At 34.0% G+C, this 19,224-nt stretch overlaps 1 protein-coding gene across 2 annotated transcripts in view; it reads right to left on the bottom strand.

Annotated features, from left to right (window-relative positions):
• side-IV (sidestep IV transmembrane protein) overlaps window positions 1-2,786 on the bottom strand; it is a 149,287-nt gene extending 146,501 nt beyond the window's left edge. Inside the window, exon 1 of one of the 2 annotated variants that reach the window (XM_081972396.1) lies at window positions 2,283-2,786. In XM_081972396.1, the coding sequence (XP_081828522.1) occupies window positions 2,283-2,388 (106 nt within the window). In that variant the 5' untranslated portion in view covers window positions 2,389-2,786. The remainder of the gene's footprint in view (window positions 1-2,282) is intronic. The other variant, XM_081972397.1, reaches the window with a different exon arrangement.
• Between the last annotated feature and the right edge of the window lie 16,438 nt (window positions 2,787-19,224).

Raw genomic sequence — 19,224 nt, 5'->3', positions numbered from 1 at the left:
TGCTTCTTTCTTGTCCGACTGTCCCGTTTAGATGGTATAATTCTTCGATTTCTGGCCACACTTTCCCAATACCGACAATTGCTAGAAATACCGCAAACTTCATTGACTAATCAATCAAACAAGTGTCATAAAGTGAATTTTTCAAGTTAAATCCTCCTTATTTTTTAACCAATCTTTAAGTAACCATACTTGTCAAAGATGGTTAAATTAACATTACCTTTTAAGAAATGCCAGACTAACAAAACCTTTTAAGAATTGCCAGAAGCCTTTAAAGCCATTTTAAAATTGGGCAGAAAGACCTTAAATACTATTGAAAACCTGCTCCTATATCCATTTTGAGGTTGCTAGGATCTTCTAGAATCATTTCGAAATTTCCAGAACACTCTAAATATTACTGAATATCTCTCAAGAATGGGCCTATCCCACATATCATAAATTTTTGTTTTAATGACTGGAATCGAAAGAATAGGATCAAAAAACTAATTTTTCATATTCTTGAAGAAAAAATTATGGTCGTAAATGTTCCTACATTAGTTTGAATTTGTCCATTAAATTTAAAAGATCTGTTTTGGCGCGCATGTGACGTACGTAATTCTGGGCGATTTTATTGGCTGTTGCACGCCATCTGTTTCACTTCTTGTCGCTGATTGGTTGATAGTGTAGTACGTCACCGGCGGCGGGCGTTTTAAACATGAGATTAATGTAGTTTTTATCGTCATTTTTTTTCTATTTAGACTTAATATTTTTGAAAACAAAAAAATACGGGTATAATATTTTCAATCCGTCTTTGTAGTTATGAAATAAAAAAAAATTGTGGGACAGGCCCATTGCCAGAAGCCTCTAGACCCATTCTGAAGTTTGCCATAATTTTTAAAATCGTTTCAAAATACCTCTAAATTCCACTATAAACCTGACAAGAATTGCCAAACGCTTCTTGAACTATTTTTAAATTACCAGAATCCTCTAACTAGCACTGAAAACCTCTCAAGAATTTCCGGAATCTTCTAGAACCAATCTAAAGTTGCTAGAATTTTCCAAAATTATTTTAAAATTAGCAAGGACCCTTAAATGTTGCTGAAAAGCGCCTTATAACTAATCTGAAGTTTTTCAGAATTTTCAGAATCTTTTCAAAATTGCCAGATACCTCTAATACCACTGGAAACCTCACAAGACTTGTCAGATGCTTCTAGAACTATTCTACAGTTTCCAGAAGCATTTAGGACCATTCTGAAGCGAAAATTTTCTAAAATCATTTTATATAATATTTATTTGATTCCAGAAATTAAAATATTTACCATTACTTATGGGACACCCTGTATATCTTAAAACTGCTTTTTTTGCAACGTTGATTTTGTTTTGTTGTAAAAGCCAACTTTTGACACTGTGGATTAAAGGCAAATTTGTAACTCATGTTATTCATATACCATATTCATGTTATTTTCACTTTTACGTATTGCCTAGATTTCACAACGGTCTTGTAAGTAAATTTAAATTACACTAATGATTAATAAATAATTAGTCAATAATTTTGGAATAAACCAGAGTGCGGAAAAAATGCTCTGTCTCTTAGTAATTGCGATATGTGCTAGTTCAAGGTATTCATCAATCATTAGTGTTACATTTAACACGCATTAATAGTAATGTAAACATAATAAATAATTTATTATTTATAGCCTTGAACACAGATTTAACTAAAAGATTTTAAGTTTTGCATGAGCCTTGAGATAATTTTCAGAACTTTATCTACAAGTCCATCAGTACTAGAGTCATATACCATTTTTTTAAGAGAATGCTTAAATATCAAATTTGAAAAATATGTCAGACTCACACATTGGCAAAGTTTATAATGAGATTTTTCACGCATTTCTCTAATCTCTCCTTGGGCTTTATTATAAACGTCAGTCAACAAAGGTTCTTCTCTGTAATCAAGTTCATCACTTTCCGCGTGCGACCACTCCTTATTCTTTTTCACTATCTATAAAGTAAACAGTAATTTTAAAGCGTGTAATTTAATTAAAAAAAAAGCGCAAATTCATCGAAACATTAACCAAACCACGCCGCAGTGATTTTTAGATTCTCCATAGTCACGTTTTTTTGGTACCGTCCAAAATCGCCTTGGCAGAGCTCTTTACTATCGATTAGGCAGGTCACGGCTGACCAATTTCAAGAATTTTATAACCCCATTATTGATTTTACGATGTAAATATTATTAAATCATCATTTCGAAATTAATTTTTACGACTTTATGCTGATGGAAATATTCTGAAAAAAATACAACTTACCAGGTTTATCCAGATCGTTGCCCTGGATTCCTCCAGAATCATCCATGATGTAAAGACAGTAAGTCTGAGGAGCAAACAATAGGAACAGCACTTTGAGCAACCACATATTGAAACGTGCCAATTACACTATCCAAATTAATCCTAGTTATCCATAATGGCTCACTCACTCCCGACTTCAATCACTTCAACACTACCATCGTCACCATCATCGAAACCACCCAAAAAATTGAGTCAGTCCTTCTTCGGTGAAGAAGCTGAGTCACTCAGATTGATGAAGCACCAGGTGGTTTCACCTGGGGATCTTCTTTGGAGATTCACGCGTGTCGGCGTAGAGCCCGGAGCGTAAAGGCGTCCATCGCGTCACGATTTGATCGCCGAACGCGGTTGGCAACGTACTAAACTGCTGAAACCGACGGTTTCGGCGACTCGATTGCGCCGCAACCGGAGCCCCGGATTCGCGCTTGTCTTTGGATTCTTCGTCGCGACTTGCCGATATGATGCATCCCTCCGGATTCGTCTGCATAGCGCCGCAATCCGGAGGAATGTGAATGTTCAAATAGAAAACTGGACGTGTGTCTATGTGGGTTTAGGATTGACGGCTTGTTTAGAGGCGGTTTAGAGTGGCTGTGGTCAAACTTAACAAAGTTTTTGGGGTTGTTGCGGACGGAGTTTCAGAGAAAGTGAAGTTTATTAGGCGAGAAGTTTGATTTAAACTCACAAGCTTTCAACATACTGAATTTCTGTTACTAACAATTGCACATTATTTTCACTAAATCGCAGTCCATTTTCAGTTCTGTGACACCTTTTACTAATATTCAACTATATAGGGTATTCCAAATGTTCCAGAATAAATTTATTTTTAGGATAATCTCTATAGAAATGACGTAATTGACCAACTTTAACGTGTATGCGTATGCCAAACATGTTAAACTTTGTTTGTAAAAAATCACAAATTCATCTACGGATACACAGGGATCTACACTCTACTCTACATAGGATCTGCGATTTTCCAAAATTTTTAAAAGTATTGGCTAATAAACAAAAAACATAAACTTTAAGTTAAGTTTATGTTAAAATGGTGAATCCCAACTAGTACGACGATGACTAGCAATGTACTTAAATAATTTTATAAAAAACAAACAAAAATTGAATTTTCAAATTTCTAGTTTTTAACATCCATTTCAAGCAAAATGCAGCAGAAATTAAAACAACAGTAATTCAAATATATAACCTACTATCTTAAATTAAATATACTGTGTCTTGGATACAATATTCGGCAAGTACTTTAACTCACACCCTCACACCAGAATTACCATTTAGATTTTGCTAGTAGTTTAGCAGAACAAAACACCTTTTCTGTTTCTATTTTCTGAAGAAATGCAATTGCACTTTTATAACGTTCCAAACTTGTAAGTAATCCGCTTCCGTTATTTAACTTTGTTGCAGTTGCTGTAGTCTTTAAACTTTAGCTCATAAATAGAGTCCGGATTTCTAGAAATTTTGCTTTTTGTAAATAATAAAAGCAACCAACCTTTGACATCTAATGTGAACGATTTATGCAAAAACGCGTCATTTGACAGATTTTGTTGATGCTATTTTGCCTTTTTTCTTCGTTTTGTGCTTATTTTAGTTTTTTGTGCTTATTTACTGCTATTTTTATATGGTTTAACTAGTTTTTTACAAAACAAGCTTCTCAATCAATTTTTTAAAAATAAACTCAACTAATAACTGCTTTGACAAAAATTGCTATATTGAGATATTTGAAACGACAAAAACATGTTGCAAATGAAGTATCAATTTACAAATTTAACCTAACCTAATCCTTTTATATAACTGACCAAAAAAATTCCAAATACTTCTGAAGTAGTCTACAAAAATGTAAAAACATTCCAAAACTCTATAAAACCTCTAAAATGCATTGCAACGCTTACAAAGCAGCCTAGAACAGTCTAAAAGCTTCCAAATGCTTTTCAATTTATCTAGAAACTCTCAAAAGCTTCCGTATGCTTCTAAAGCAGTTTAACAGCTTCCAGTTTCTGAAACCGTCTAATACAAGGTTTAAAATGTATTAAAGGCAGTCCAAAACCTTCAAGGCTCTTTAAACTGCCCAAATACCTTTCAAATGCTTCTAAAGTAGTCTAAAAAGGTTTTAAAACACTACAGAAACTGCAAAATATGTCTAAAGCCTTCCAAATAATCTTTAACTAGTCTAGAAGCTCTCACAAAATTTCAAGGCAGTCTAAAAGCTACCGTATGCTTCTAGAGCAGTTTAAAAGCTTCCAAAAGTTCAAATTCACATGTCTTAAAAAAAGTCCAGAACCATCAATGCTCCTAAAGTAGTCTAGAAAGATTTCAAAACACTACAGAAACTCCAAAATGCTTCTAAAGCAGTAGGAAGTCTTTCAAAACAGTCTAGAAGCTTCCAAAAGCTTTTAAAACACGCTAAAGGCTTCCAAATAATTTTCAACTAGTCTAGAAGCTCTCAAAAAATTTCAAGGCAGTCTAAAAGCTTCCGTATGCTTCTAGAGCAGTTTAAAAGCTTCCAAAAGCTCAAATTCACATGTTTTAAAAGCAGTCCAGAACCTTCAATGCTCCTAAAGTAGTCTAAAATGATTTTAAAACACTACAGAAACTCCAAAATGCTTCTAAAGCAGTAGGAAGCGTTTCAAAACAGTCTAGAAGCTTTCAAAATCATTTAGAACAGTCTAAAAGATTCCAAACGCTTTTCAACTAGTCTAGAAGCTCCCAGAAGATATTAAAGCAGTTTAGAAGCTTCCAAAAAATTTTGTGAACCGTGTAAGAGATTCCAAATGCCTCTAAAGCATTCCAGAACCCACAATATGCTGTTTAAACAGTACAAAAACCTTCCAAATGCTCTCAAGTAGTTCAAAAACCTTTTGTTTCAAAACAGTCTAAAATCTTCCGTATACTTCTAAAGCAATTTGATATCTTCAAAAAATGTGTATAAGTAAAACTTAAAAAAAATTTGCATCTCTGAAAGAGTTTTGTGCATTTTTACAGATTTTTATGCTTTTTTGAAGAAAATAATTTTGCTTTTTAAGCGCTTTTTTTCACGACTTTAGTGCTTTTTAATCCGGAGTCTACTCATAAATGTCTAAATACAATTTTTATTTATCAAACTGCTTTGAAATATTTATTATTGTGATAATAACAAGAAAAGAGTTTTCTTACTAGCCAAAATAACTCAATTACAATAATTCACTACAGCGTGATGGGATTAAGTTTTTGTTTTTAATTTACTCCAATTATCCAAACGTTTGAAACGATCTGAGTGCTCTTTTAACCCTTCTTGATATTAATTTCAAGGCTTTAAATCCTTTCGTACGACCCCCATCAAAAACCACCTCAACCTGTAATTAAAACCCCAGCACAACTGGAAAGAAAGAAAAAAAGCAACTCCACTAATTAAGTTTCCCCCAGCATTTTTCGCAAACTTTCCATCGACTAGGCTTTTCTTTTCATTAGGCCGTAATCAATGCAAATTAAGACAAATTTCAAAGCCGAATTGAAAGCGGAAAAAATCTCAACACGTACCCGATCGTGGTTTGAATACATTTTTGTTTTTGTTTTATTTTTGGTCACAAAATGTACAAATAGATTTACTTAAGCTGCACACTAAATTTAAACACCCAAAAGTCAAAACAACGGTCTGTTTTATTTGGGTTTAATTGTGGCTTAAAAAGTAGTATTCCTATTTCCGAGAAAATTAGTTCCTCCAATTAACTCTCTCTAATCTATAAGATTCAGATCTGGCTCGTTAAGAGGCCAGATTAAAAGCGAATATTGTTTAGATAACATCTGAAGCCCGTTTGCCACATAATGGATTACTCAGATCGGGTATCTGTTCCTAGATTTTTAATATGTAAGTAACGCCGTAACAAATTGAACGGAATTAATTATCTTAATAAATAATTATTAGTAATAATTGCCGCAAAAAGTGCTTCCCATGAAAATTAATGGATTCTCATTATTCTTCTTCTCAAATCAATAACAGGCGGACATCATGGCCATTAAAGGTACTTAATACTTTAGCGTAGGAGTAAATCAATAAAATTAGCAACAAAACTTCTCGGAAAATTGTTAATAATAACGATTCGCCCACGTACAGCAAAAAAAGAAACAATTTGCTTGAAATATATCGAGGATTAATGTCTGCGTCTCGCCAAGGAAAAGCGTGTTAAAGTGAACGTAACGACAAGGTAATTAATCAGGGAAAACACGTTGATTGTATATGTTACTTTATGGCGATGGCATTATTTATTAATAATAATTGGTATTTTGTATTTGTATTTTTGTTGTAAGAAATCAAGTGGTTTTTAATGCGAGAGCTTCATTACTCATTGAGAGTGATGCTGACATTTTGTTAAGCAACGCTTTGGGATTTAATTGAAATTGAAGGCTGGGAAAATTTTTAGGAAAAAGCTATTGCTTCGTTCTGGTCAGCTTTGATTTATAAATTATTATTGTTAATTTGAGTTAACATACGACTTATGTTTACCAAATACAGGGTGTCCCACGACGAAAGACATCGATTGATATTGGAAAAAGTATAAATAGGAGAGTTTTGAAAATTTGGCAGGATACTGATGTGGGCATGCCTAATTTAACTAAAATATTTTCAAGATGGTTGCACTTCCGTTTATACCGAAAGTCGTAGTCGACAACTTTAATGCTCAAAATGATTCCGTCATAAAAAATGTGGGTTTCTATTTAAAAAACTTGAAATTTTTCATTTTTTTTAGAGGCAAATTTATATTTTTTTTTTACGACCCTGTATACAAATGAGTCATTAAGCACCCTCAGTTTAATAAAACGATCCTTTATTTACAATAACCCAAAGTTTCATTGCAAAATGAAATACGGTTTTGACAGAGTACAAAAATATGTTGAGCGTTGCAACTGTCACTTTTTTGGAAAAACATTAAATATTTCGAAAACGGCTAGAGATAGGCATAGGGCATTGTACACAAAAGTTGGTCAGAATTTTGTGAGGAATCCAAATATGTAATAATATATAGGGTGTTCTATTAAAAATAAGAAAGTTGTGATCGACTTCCGGTATAAACGGAAGTGCAACCATCTTGAAAATATTTTAGTTAGATTAGGCATGCCACATCAGTATCTTTTTCCAATATCAATCGATGTCTTTCGTCGTGGGACACCCTGTATACCTGAGATAATGAAGTTTTCTCTCATTCGAAAGTGATAACTAAGATGACTAACTAATAAAAGAAGCAGTTATACACACATATGTGTTGTCTGACTTTATTTGGTCGTCATACATTTTCGAGAGATAAAAAGTAATTTTAGGTATTTTTTAGTTATTCTCAGTCACTTTCAAATTTGTAAAGACTTTTCCGAAACCGCAATCATTAAGTATTAGTGATCAATAAAAATTAACAAATTGAATGCAAAAATTGCCTCATTTGTTAGTTTTCATTACGATATTCTACTTGTGACTATTCAAGCTATCTTTCATTCTGAACAGTACAAAGAATGTTATCATTAAAAAGAACCTTAATAAGTTCCTACCGGTAGGAAATTTTCCCTTTTAAGAACTTCCGCAGAAGGAATCCTAAACATGGTCGCGAATGAATTGAAGATTAAAACTAACTTCCCCTTTTCTGATCAAAGACCTAACTAGTCGACAAAGTTTCCATAATTGATTAATTGAGCAGAACGAGTTTCTGGACCGTGTCGCCTGTTAAAAATTGATTGTTCCCGACTGAAACATAAAGAAGAAGCGGGTCGTAAATTAGGCTTTCTCGATAACCTAGCCTGTTAACTTTACACACGTTTTCAGGTTTTTTTTCTTTGAGATTAGTTGGTCGTGATAACAAGGGTTTACACTGAAATCCTTTTACTTATTGTCCCAGTAATTGGCTTTTATCTGTCGCATATAAATCTATAAAATACTATCAACGACATGTCTTCTCCACCTTAGCATGATGGTACCCTATGCAAATTGTCGCCAGTATTTTGGTTTAAATCGACACTGACTACCAGTCTTTTCAAGAATGCAGAACCATCCAATTATACTGATATGTTTTTTCCTACGCCAAGACATTGAACTTGCTTCGACCAGTTTTAATATACATTTACGACGCGGATCGTAGACGATTAACAGGAAAATTCAGCTTTGAAAAGAGCCTCAATAAACAATGTTGGGCTACTGGGGAATCTGCTTTGGCTTCTTCTCACTCGGCTCATTCCCATAGGAAATGATGTTTATAAAAGACGGAGATGTATAACCTTGTCTCGGTACAGCGGCAACCCCGAAGAACAAAAATAAATATGGACCTGCCTAAAAACAGGTGTAGCCTATAAATTCGTGGGTATTTGTCTTATACGTTGTTTGTTTAGATGTATATGTGTAAAGGCTGTGAGTTGATAATCGGGGCCTGGCTTATTTGGTTTTATATCATTTAGGATGATGCAGCCAATGTGTCGATTTATTGAAAAATGTTTGAAACAAATTAAGTTTTTTTTTAATTATACCGGGAGGCCAACTAAGAATGCAAGGTACTACATTTACAGGTACCTACAAGGTTGATCCGTATCTCCAGATAGGAAAAAATCGTTAATACTTAAGTTATAGGACTTCTTCGAAGTCACCAGAAAAGTTTAATAAACAAAATAATAAACCGTGACAAAAGTGGAAAAAATACAAAGTTTAATGGAACAGCCAATATATTTTCTGATTAGTTGATAGATTCTGTTAATAGACATTTGATTCAGCCGTTTTCGAACTATTGACATTTGAAAATTGTAATTTTATTCATTAGTATTTGAGTTGATTCAGTGTGCAGAGCAATTTTGACCAATTGTCAAATTATATTATGGTGACGTACAGATGCTGAATTGCCTATATCAAAGTAACGTTATTGACATAATTTTTGATATAATTTTAACGTTTCCAAGATATACTGCGAGACATTAATAAAACTAAAATCTCTTTCTCACAAAAATAAGTAATCACATGACAAATTTTCGATATACTGGTGAGAAATACGCATACAAAAACCCTCACAGCGCCAGTCGGTTACACAACTAAAGACTTTGCATAGGATCTCAATAAAACCCAAGAAAATCACTTATTAAACCAAGATTTACATAATTATTTACCTTTTGTTTATCTCTCCCTAGCTATACGTACCATTCAAGACTTGTTCGCTTACTTCTACACTTTACTATAAATTTTACCTTATTATGCAGACACACGTAAAGATAAAGCCGGCATTTACATTTTTTATTGATGAAGCTGCTTAGAATGTGTTTGTTGTTTCAATGCTGAACAATGGACAATATACATATTTATGTTGCTTTTACCTGTGCTTTTAATGGCTCTATTACTGGACCCCGAAATGAGATTTCGGGCTACAAATTGGTAATTTCGGAAATTGGGCACATACATCGGAGCATTAAATTTCTAAGACAATTGTTCCGTTTGTTTTAGTTTAGTTTCAAAGGAGTAGTTTAGTTTTCAAGTTGTAATAACATCCATCTAAATAAGTAGTCAGTTTTTAATAATTAACGTGAACTGTTTTTATTTGTTTTACTTTTTTTTATATTGGTTTTGCCAACTTCGATAAAAACCACTTACTTACAATTACCCCTTAATTTCCTAGCTTTAATAAACTTCGCTCATAAAGTACAACTTTCGCGTGTTTTGTCCCTAATTACAGTACTTGACTCTACATTATATTATTTACTTAAAAAAACTCATAGACGTGATAAAGGCTTGAGTAATGCCATCATAAAAATTCATAAACCGGACAACTTCAAACGCCTACTTCCCTTTATCGACCAAAAGCGGGCGTAGATTTAAACTATCAGGGCCAGTCTACCTTAAAAACATGCCCTACAGTGCCACTGTAGTTTTGTTTGTAGAGGGGCCTCTGTAAAGGTGTAATTTATGCACAAACGGCTATCGTGCAAAAGAGAATAAAATCGTCGCTCAAAATAGAAAATTAATTAGCGCCGAGAGGTTAACCGGTAATACAAAAAGCAGTACGCCTAACAAGAGTTGGTTTAACACTTTTTTCGATATTGCGTGCGTTTTGTGCATTGTGAAACCATTCTTTGCAGTGAAGTAAGTTTCTTTGACGATGTTTTAATTGCTTTCAATTCCACAGAGAAATTTCTTTGGAGGATCATGAAACTTTATTTTTATTAAATGGAGTTGTTTATCGTCTGTAAATATACTAAAGAAAAGAAAGTAGCTTTTGACATTTGACATAAATTAATATTTTGTTCCGTATTGTTGACTCGATTCGAATCGAGCTGAATGCAGAGCAAAATGTTTACTTAATTTTTATTTTATATCCAAATGTCAAAAATGTGTCTAGAATAAGGAAAGCCACTTTAAGAATCTTGAAAACTTAGAAAGATGGGAGAAAAGTTTCGTAATCACTCTTAATAAAATTGCATTCAGGAAACGTCGATTTTTTATGTTTGAGATATTTTGAAAAAAAAGCTAATTTTTCTATTTTACATTTTTCGTTTTTTGGTGACGTTAATATTGAAGCTAGACTAAAACTAATGACACTTCTCCACACCAACTTCTACTGAGTTAGAAAGCACCATTTGCTTGAAAGTTAATTTGTTTCGATTGATCTATAATTTTTTAAGGGTACTTGCCATATTGTCACGAATAACATAAATTGCACTATGTTCCGTTACCTAGTCGGGCCCCGGTCTCCCCTAGTGCACTGTCTGAATCAGCAAGACCGGCAAATTGGGGTCACGATGTGGGTATTTAATCAGCGTCTCAAGCCATCGACGATTACCGAACTCTGGGGTCATCCCCAGAGGGAGGTCACGAGCGACAGTCCGAACTTTCTAGTGCCCGGACGGCTCGTTACACTTGGACGGCTTGGCGACACTTCAGAAGGGCTTACGCACCTACCACTAGACGTACACACCCACACACCCCCTCTTGGTCAGTGTTCACTGCCTAATAAAGAAGACATACTTGAGCTACGATTGTTGTTCCTCTTCCTACGCCACCCCCCTAAACGTGACATGGTGGAGGCGCCCCGTTCAATCCCCGTCTATTAATCTTCATATTGATAGACACACCCTCGCAAATTGAAGCCAATTAAGTCACAGGGAAAAGATGAAGGATTAACAGAGAAGAAAGAAGAGAGGCAAAGACAAGAAGAAACAAGAGAGACAAAGAGAGAGAAAGAAAGAGAGATCAGGAAGACGACACAACAATGCCCACCCCAGAAGAATCAAGACGAGTTTTGAAGGACCAGCCTGCAGGTCCGCAGTTGCTTGAACTGAGTAGGGCAATATCAAGAGCAGCCTGTAGGTTGCCTTAAACATTTTAGTGTATAGGAGCACATATTAGTTTGTATAGTATTGGGTAAGATAAAACAAAATTTTTGATGACTAGGTTTCGTAAAATAAATGTATGTATAGTTAATGAAATAACAATTTTTTCTAGACCAGTGACGCCATTCCCGACCTAGGTACTTTGCTGAGGTAGCAAAATCGCGCAAGTATCAGGTGTTTTGTTTATAAATACATTTTATGTCTGTTTATGTTATTGGAGTCGGGCTTGTTTGCTAATTAATTGTTGACTTTAGGGGCCACCTAATTACCTCGTTGCGTCCATCGACAAATTGACCTGATTAAAGAAGCGAGAAGAAGAGGAGCAAGCCTAGGAGAAACCAGCATCTTCGGATGGGTTCCGCATCGTCGGTTCTACAGCCGCGTGCACCCAGAGTCCCTTAAATGACGGGCTGAAGAAGGTTCTCCAGATGGGCTTAGAAATGACGATGTAGAGTAGTCCAAAGCAACGTGTGCTAAAAAGAGAGCACGCAATGGACCAAAGATGTCGAAGCTAAGCGATGGATTTCCGCTTAGACAAGGTAGTACCGAGAGAAGGTACTAGAAGATGGTGCCCGATGCAGGGGACAATTTACGCTTAAATGAGAAGGCAAGAAGATGGACGCAACAACAAGGTTGAAAGGTGACCCAATGAAAGGAATAATTGTTTTTTGGGTATGCAAACATGGCAACGTTTAAAAATCGAGAAGTAGTTAAGATATTTGTTCAATAAAGTTTTTCCACCCTTTTTCTAGAAGATAAGTAACATGTGTTAGTTTAAGAAGTAATATTTGATGATAGGTTGGTTTAAATAAAGTACTCCCCCACCTGCATTAGAAAATAAGAATAGAAAATAAGTGAGTTGATTTTGTAAACATGGACTTTTAGTGTTCGGGGCGAACACTTGTTGGAAGGGGGAGATGTCACGAATAACATAAATTGCACTATGTTCCGTTACCTAGTCGGGCCCCGGTCTCCCCTAGTGCACTGTCTGAATCAGCAAGACCGGCAAATTGGGGTCACGATGTGGGTATTTAATCAGCGTCTCAAGCCATCGACGATTACCGAACTCTGGGGTCATCCCCAGAGGGAGGTCACGAGCGACAGTCCGAACTTTCTAGTGCCCGGACGGCTCGTTACACTTGGACGGCTTGGCGACACTTCAGAAGGGCTTACGCACCTACCACTAGACGTACACACCCACACACCCCCTCTTGGTCAGTGTTCACTGCCTAATAAAGAAGACATACTTGAGCTACGATTGTTGTTCCTCTTCCTACGCCACCCCCCTAAACGTGACAATATTTAACAACATTTACAGCAGCAATTCTTAACAGCATCTGTTACTTTAACAATGTTGCCTCGACTATGTGATTAAAGGTTAATTTAGTTACTCAAATTTGGGACACCATTTATCTAAGAGTAAAGTAGACCTAAATATGTACAACTAGTTTTCTTACTAAAATCAAAAATAAGGAAGTTAAAGGGGTGATTAAAATTCAATCTATCAAGGATGTTGCTGCGGATACAGTTGAATATCATTACGGACATTTTACATCAATTAGGCTTAGAATTTGACGTAGAATTCCAATATCGGATAAAAAGTTGGGGATTGTATTTAAAAAAACATAAGTCTGGTTCGTTACTTAAATTTGGAACAACCTGTATAATAACTGTTTATCTAAGAGTAAAGTAGACCTAAATATCTACTAGTTTTGTATTTAATGTTTTTTGTTAAAGTCAAAATTAAGGAAGTTGAAGGGGTGGTCAAAATTCAATCACTCACTCTGTACACAGTTTTTGTATAGTTTACGCATACGCTGACTGGATCACGTCAAATTTGGTTAAAAATTTAACTTTCAAACACTTTTCAATTACATGACGTACCTAATACACAAATCCAAAATCTTGTATGTATTTGGTCAAAAAAGCAGCTTTTTTTGTCCAATCACAAACTACCAACAGTGCTGTAAATTTCGCAAATGCTAATCTATCAAATGATATCAAATTTAGTTAAACATTTTAACATTTAAGACATTAATATAAAAACTTTATCCATGATTTGTTCATTCCTATTATATTTCTATGTAACATAATTAAAAATACAAAAGTAAACTTACTAAGAGTATGAGAATTGAAAAAATTTTAGCATTCCAAAATTGTCGATGTAATTTAAGTTGCCTAAGCCCTCTCTAAAAACCGTTTAAAGTTTCGACAAACTTCGGAAAGCTTCATTGTTTTTTAATAACGTAGGTCTCAGTGTGGAAATCCACAGCCCTCCCGGCTTGCCGTAGGGCAAATTTATTACCCTAACGAGCCAACTTTTTCTCACAAACTTAATTATTTTATATTTATCTCGATCTCTGAGTATCCTCTTCCATGGCCGCAGTTTGTCATTAACGGAAAAGGAAACTGGTTTCTTTTCATATTTTTTTTTAGGATTCCTTAAGACAGGTGGTTGCGACCAGTCTTTTGTTGGCCTCATGACAGAATCCCATTAACCGATAACAAATCGGGTTAATTTAAAAATAAATAAGTACAGTGACACTTTTAATGGTACCGAGTTAATACTCTGTGCAATATAATACGGGTTCGGAAATTTAAATGCGGATTATTTAGCTCAGGCCTGTTAAGTTCCTACCTTGGGTGATTAATCAAACAAAAAATGAAGCCGTCAAATTGAAAAAAGACGATTGGATTATCTATTCATTGGGCAATTCAATCTCGAAATAATGAGAATGCAAAGCAGTTCCATTGTAGAATTATTACGACGTTTTTATAACTTAATGGAGTATTTAATGATGGCTTTTTTGCTTCCCCAGTTTTTCTCCCCCGCTGATAACTTTAGGCCGCTGTATAAACAGGAGATCAACGATAAAACGGAAAAAATGTCGGTAATGCGTCATCTTCAATGAGTTAATGGACCATGCTAGTATAAAAGTGTTGAAATTTTAATTGGACAGTGTGAGAGCAGGTGCAAGATTTACTATAATTATGATTATAAATTTTTATTTATTTACCTGCTTTGTGTCGGAATTGTTAAGCATTATATACTACTATACAGGGTATCCCCCCATATAAAAAGACTACATAGGAAGGTTTTGACAATTTGTCATTTGTTTTCACCACAAAAATACAGGGTGCTAAAAAAATTTAAAAAATCTTCTTTGTCAAAAAGGATAAGCTAGTGTTTTGGCGCTATTTTTTCAATTGATTTGTGTGTCCTGGATAAGGAGAGCCACTACGGAGATCTTGAAAACGGTTAGAGATACAGGTTTGGTTAAAAGGGAGAACAGTTGCGTAATCATAGCCTTAATAAAATGACATTTAGAAAATATAGACTTTTTTTCAGTTTTTCAGACAATTAGTAACAATTTTTTAGTTTTACGTTGTATTTTTTGGTGACGTCAATATTGGATCTAGATCAAAACTAATGACGCTTCTCCACAGGAACTTTTAAAGATTTTTTAAGTGGCATTATCAGTTTTTCATTCCGACGTTTCGTCTGCGAAAATGTTAGATTCAGAAAACCCTTTTTAGACCGAATATAATGATGTATGTAACAATTTTTTCTTTGGGATTAATACTATTTATCTTGTCTTATTTTTCAGTTTAAATTAATAATAACCATTTATATAACCTGAACAATTTATTGGTATAGCCAATTTTTAATTTAAAAAAATTGTTTTCAGATAAGGTCAACAACAGAGGAAAACGCATTTAAACCATAAAGTGTTATACATCTTTGAATTCGGAATAAAAGCGGCTTTCAGAATGTGATATAAAAAAACAATGACCGGATTTATAAATATAAGGTTGATGATGGTTTCGCAAAGACAAAACGTCGAAATTAAAAACTGATAATGTCACTTTTTAAAGTTTTGTTTTTTTCGAATATTTTTGAAAGATTTTAAGACAACTATTACATTCCAAATTTGCTTAAATGCGATAATTTGACTAACTCTGTATCTCTTACCGTTTTAGAAATTCCAATATTTACACACAAATTTGTGGCATCCTGTATAGGGATTAAATAACAACGAATCATATCAAAATGACCCAAAAGAGATGTAAAAATTTTTTTTTATCTACACCCTTTACATATGTAGTTTAGAAAATATCACTTGGATTTTAAAAATATAAGTTGTCTTTCAGATTCGTCACTTGTATTTCAGAAAAGGTCACTTGTATTTTAGAACACGTTATTTCAAAAGTCATTCCCAAGGGAAATATCGAGCCCCAAAGAACTGCCTTCCAATTAACGTTTTTGGCCGTAACTTTTGAAACACTTTGTATATTGTAAGGATTATTGGGTTTAATGTTTTATCGAAAGAGACCTTCTATTTGACATGAAAACCAGGTATCTCGTCTTCGAAAGGCAGGAACTAACTGGACCTAAGACACAATTTGCTTAAACTTTGACAGCTGCCATTATTTTCAGCTGCAAACGCCATTAATGTATATACTCGTGACATTTTTATCGAAAAATTGTACTCTTCCTTTATTTCGATAAAATAAACGAGATACGGTTTTCGAGATAAATCGATTTTTTATTGAACTGCTTAAACCACAATGTTATTAAAAATATTCGTTAACCTATTTACTTTTTTTACTTATTTACTTTTTTTTATTTACTTTTTGTGCTCAACTTTAATTTTCCAAATTACAAATGACCATGTCTAAAATCCAACTGCTCTTTTGTACAATACAAGTGACTAATCTGAAATACAAATTGCAATTTCGAAAATCATAGTTATTATTCTAAAATTGAAAGTACCTTTTCTGAAATACAAGTGATATATTTTAAATCCATCTTATGGTTTCTAAAATTCAACTGACGCTTTCTAAACTACATGTATAAATGGTGTAGATCTAAACAAGGAGAAACTTGAAAAAGTAGTTTGACAGATTTTAAACCTATAAAACCTTCTGAGGATTTTTGGACATTGGGAAACTTTTTTGTTGTAACGTTGGTATACTCTGGTCGATATTGCTCAGTTTTGATAACATATTTTAACAATAATTGCATCCAAAAATATAAAAGATCCAAGAAAACCATCTTTCAGATGTTCTTTAATCTTTAACTAAGAGAGAGTTTTGTGACAAAATTCAAAACTTTCTCACTTTAAGTTAATTCAAAGTATTGGCTATTATATGTATTTGCTATGGATTTTATGCACTTTCATAGATTACTACAATTTGCGTGTCCGAGGTGGAAACTTGAAACTACAGTTTATATGGTCGTTGAACTGAAAATTTGTCCCAAGAGTGACAACCATTAACGATGTCAATAATAAGCTGTAAACGAGAACTGCAAGACAGATTATCTTTTCTTGATGGCCTCTTCATCTGGTGTCAAATTTTTACGTAAATAAATAGCGTCAGTTGGGCAACACTGACCCCGAAACTGATACACGAGGCCCAACAATACCGAAACGTCCGAATCTTTAACCTGTTGAGCGTAATGGATTTTAAATTCAACAAAGTGAAGCGCGACAGAGAAAGAATGATAACAATAATTTATTAGACTTTTGACCGTGGTGGGGTAAAGTGTAATTTAATGTGCGAGTTAATGCGATCCGGTGTAGGAAAATCAAGGAGCCTATAGTGTTCCGCAGCCGCTAAACCATTAATCCTTGTCTCGGATGCATTGTACGAAACTGGAAACGTTTGCCCTCGTTTTGTATACAGAGCCAACGATTGGAATGTCTTTTTGAGATATTTGAATCTGTGCAAACTAATTTCACAATGATGATACATACCAGAAAATCAAGATGATCTAACAGCAGACTGAATGAGAAAAAAATTCTAGGCTCCTCCAAAAAAAAACCTTTTTTTTTAAGGTAAAAAGTGGTCTAACCTATATCAGTGCCATTAATTATTTTAATGCCAAAGAGGTCCATTTCCTTAGATATGGCTCGTCCCGAACAAGTTATTTGTCCGAAGTGTCAAAAGTGTTCATAAATTAGGTCTGGTGCCGTTACAAGCTGGGCACGTCCGATCTATAAAGGCACTTTTTAGTCCAGCTTTATCGGGCGGCAACTAATAAAATTTGAGGAAAATACATAAATTTTCCTTTTTTCCACAAACTCAAAATAAAATTCTCCAACTATTAAAACACAAGATTGTATAAAAGTGACAACAACAACAATCCCATAAAATATCGGGCCAATGTAAACACGATTTTATTAATTTCCTGGCGATGATAGACGTTTTACAGACAACACGAAGAGATTTCGTCAAACATTTGTTTCCTTTTTATGTACTATTGTTACGGCAACGCTTGACGTGGTGTACATGACTGCTGCTGCGAAACTAATTTCTGTTGAATTTGAAATTAATTGTTTTGGTGATTTTAATTAAAACTTGAGCCGAAAACTAATTTACTAAATAAATAAACAAAATGACAATTTTTAAGCCACTCGAGTTGGGATAGAAAATTAATCACAAGTTTTCTACCACAATATTATACCTAATATATGAATATAGTATTTTTTATTTGCATGTCATAGATTTGTGCTTTTATTTATTAATAAAAAGAAAATTAGAATGATTTCCAACCTTGATTTGGAATGATTACACGATAACTTTGTCTAAAAGACTTCTAATACTTCACCATTCTTGAAATTTTTTTGAAAAATGAAAGTTTAGAGTGTTTTTTATGTCTAATTTAAGGTCCTCTGGTATAAATATGCTCTTTGCTGTGCTTTGAAATCTTAAAAAAAAAACTAACCTTAATGTACTAACCTAACCTAAAAATATTCTGTCATTCACGTCATGACTCTCTTTTTGACGTAATGTCACACTTTGACATGATGATGCTTATCCAGAAACGAAACGTCGGATTTCAAATGTGTTTTAAAAAAAGTTGTAACGGCAAAGTGCCAATTATTGTGCTCATAAACTGTACAGGGTGCTGCATTTTCGATGGTTTTACGGGGTACAGAGAAAACGGTAATAGATAGAAAAAAAGTAGCATACGTGTTCTGATTTCTTTTTCTGAGCTGAGATGACTGGAGAAAAGTGGGCTGCGCAAACTTCTTTTGTTTCAAAGATACGGGGGGGTTTTCGAAAATTGGTCATTTTGGAACCTCCTCTGTATTTCATTTGCTGTTAAAGTTATCAAAAAAGGAAAAACGGTTTCCGGTAGAAGTTTTGACGTAGAATCCAATGGCGTAGTCAGTTTTTCTCTGTTACGTTTAGTTTCTGACATGTGACAGTAAGTTATATTTTTTTAAATGGAACACCCTATATATTTTTAGTTCATTTAATTCTGTTGATTTTTACTTTTTCAACGGTCTATTAAAACATATAAGTTTGTAAATGTTAATCTTGATAATTAGAAAAAAAGCGTTTCCTTAACAAAACAGTGCTAAATAATATGTATAAAAATACCCACAGTCGAAACAAAATTTGGCTATGTTCATATTAACATGTTACATGTCGTTTATAAACAGTTTTTTCAACTTCCACCTTAAAAATTGTAGAAAATAGAAATGGCCACTTTTCTTATTAAAGTGACGGTAGAACTGTTTGTAACTTAGATTTTTAATAAGATTTATTAAAAATATTTAATTTTCTGATG

Source organism: Ips typographus, linkage group LG2 (assembly GCF_016097725.1).
Source record: "Ips typographus isolate SLU linkage group LG2, UJ_Ityp_2.0, whole genome shotgun sequence".
NCBI classification, from domain to species: Eukaryota; Metazoa; Arthropoda; class Insecta; order Coleoptera; family Curculionidae; genus Ips; species Ips typographus.
This window is presented reverse-complemented; position numbering and strand designations above follow the sequence as displayed.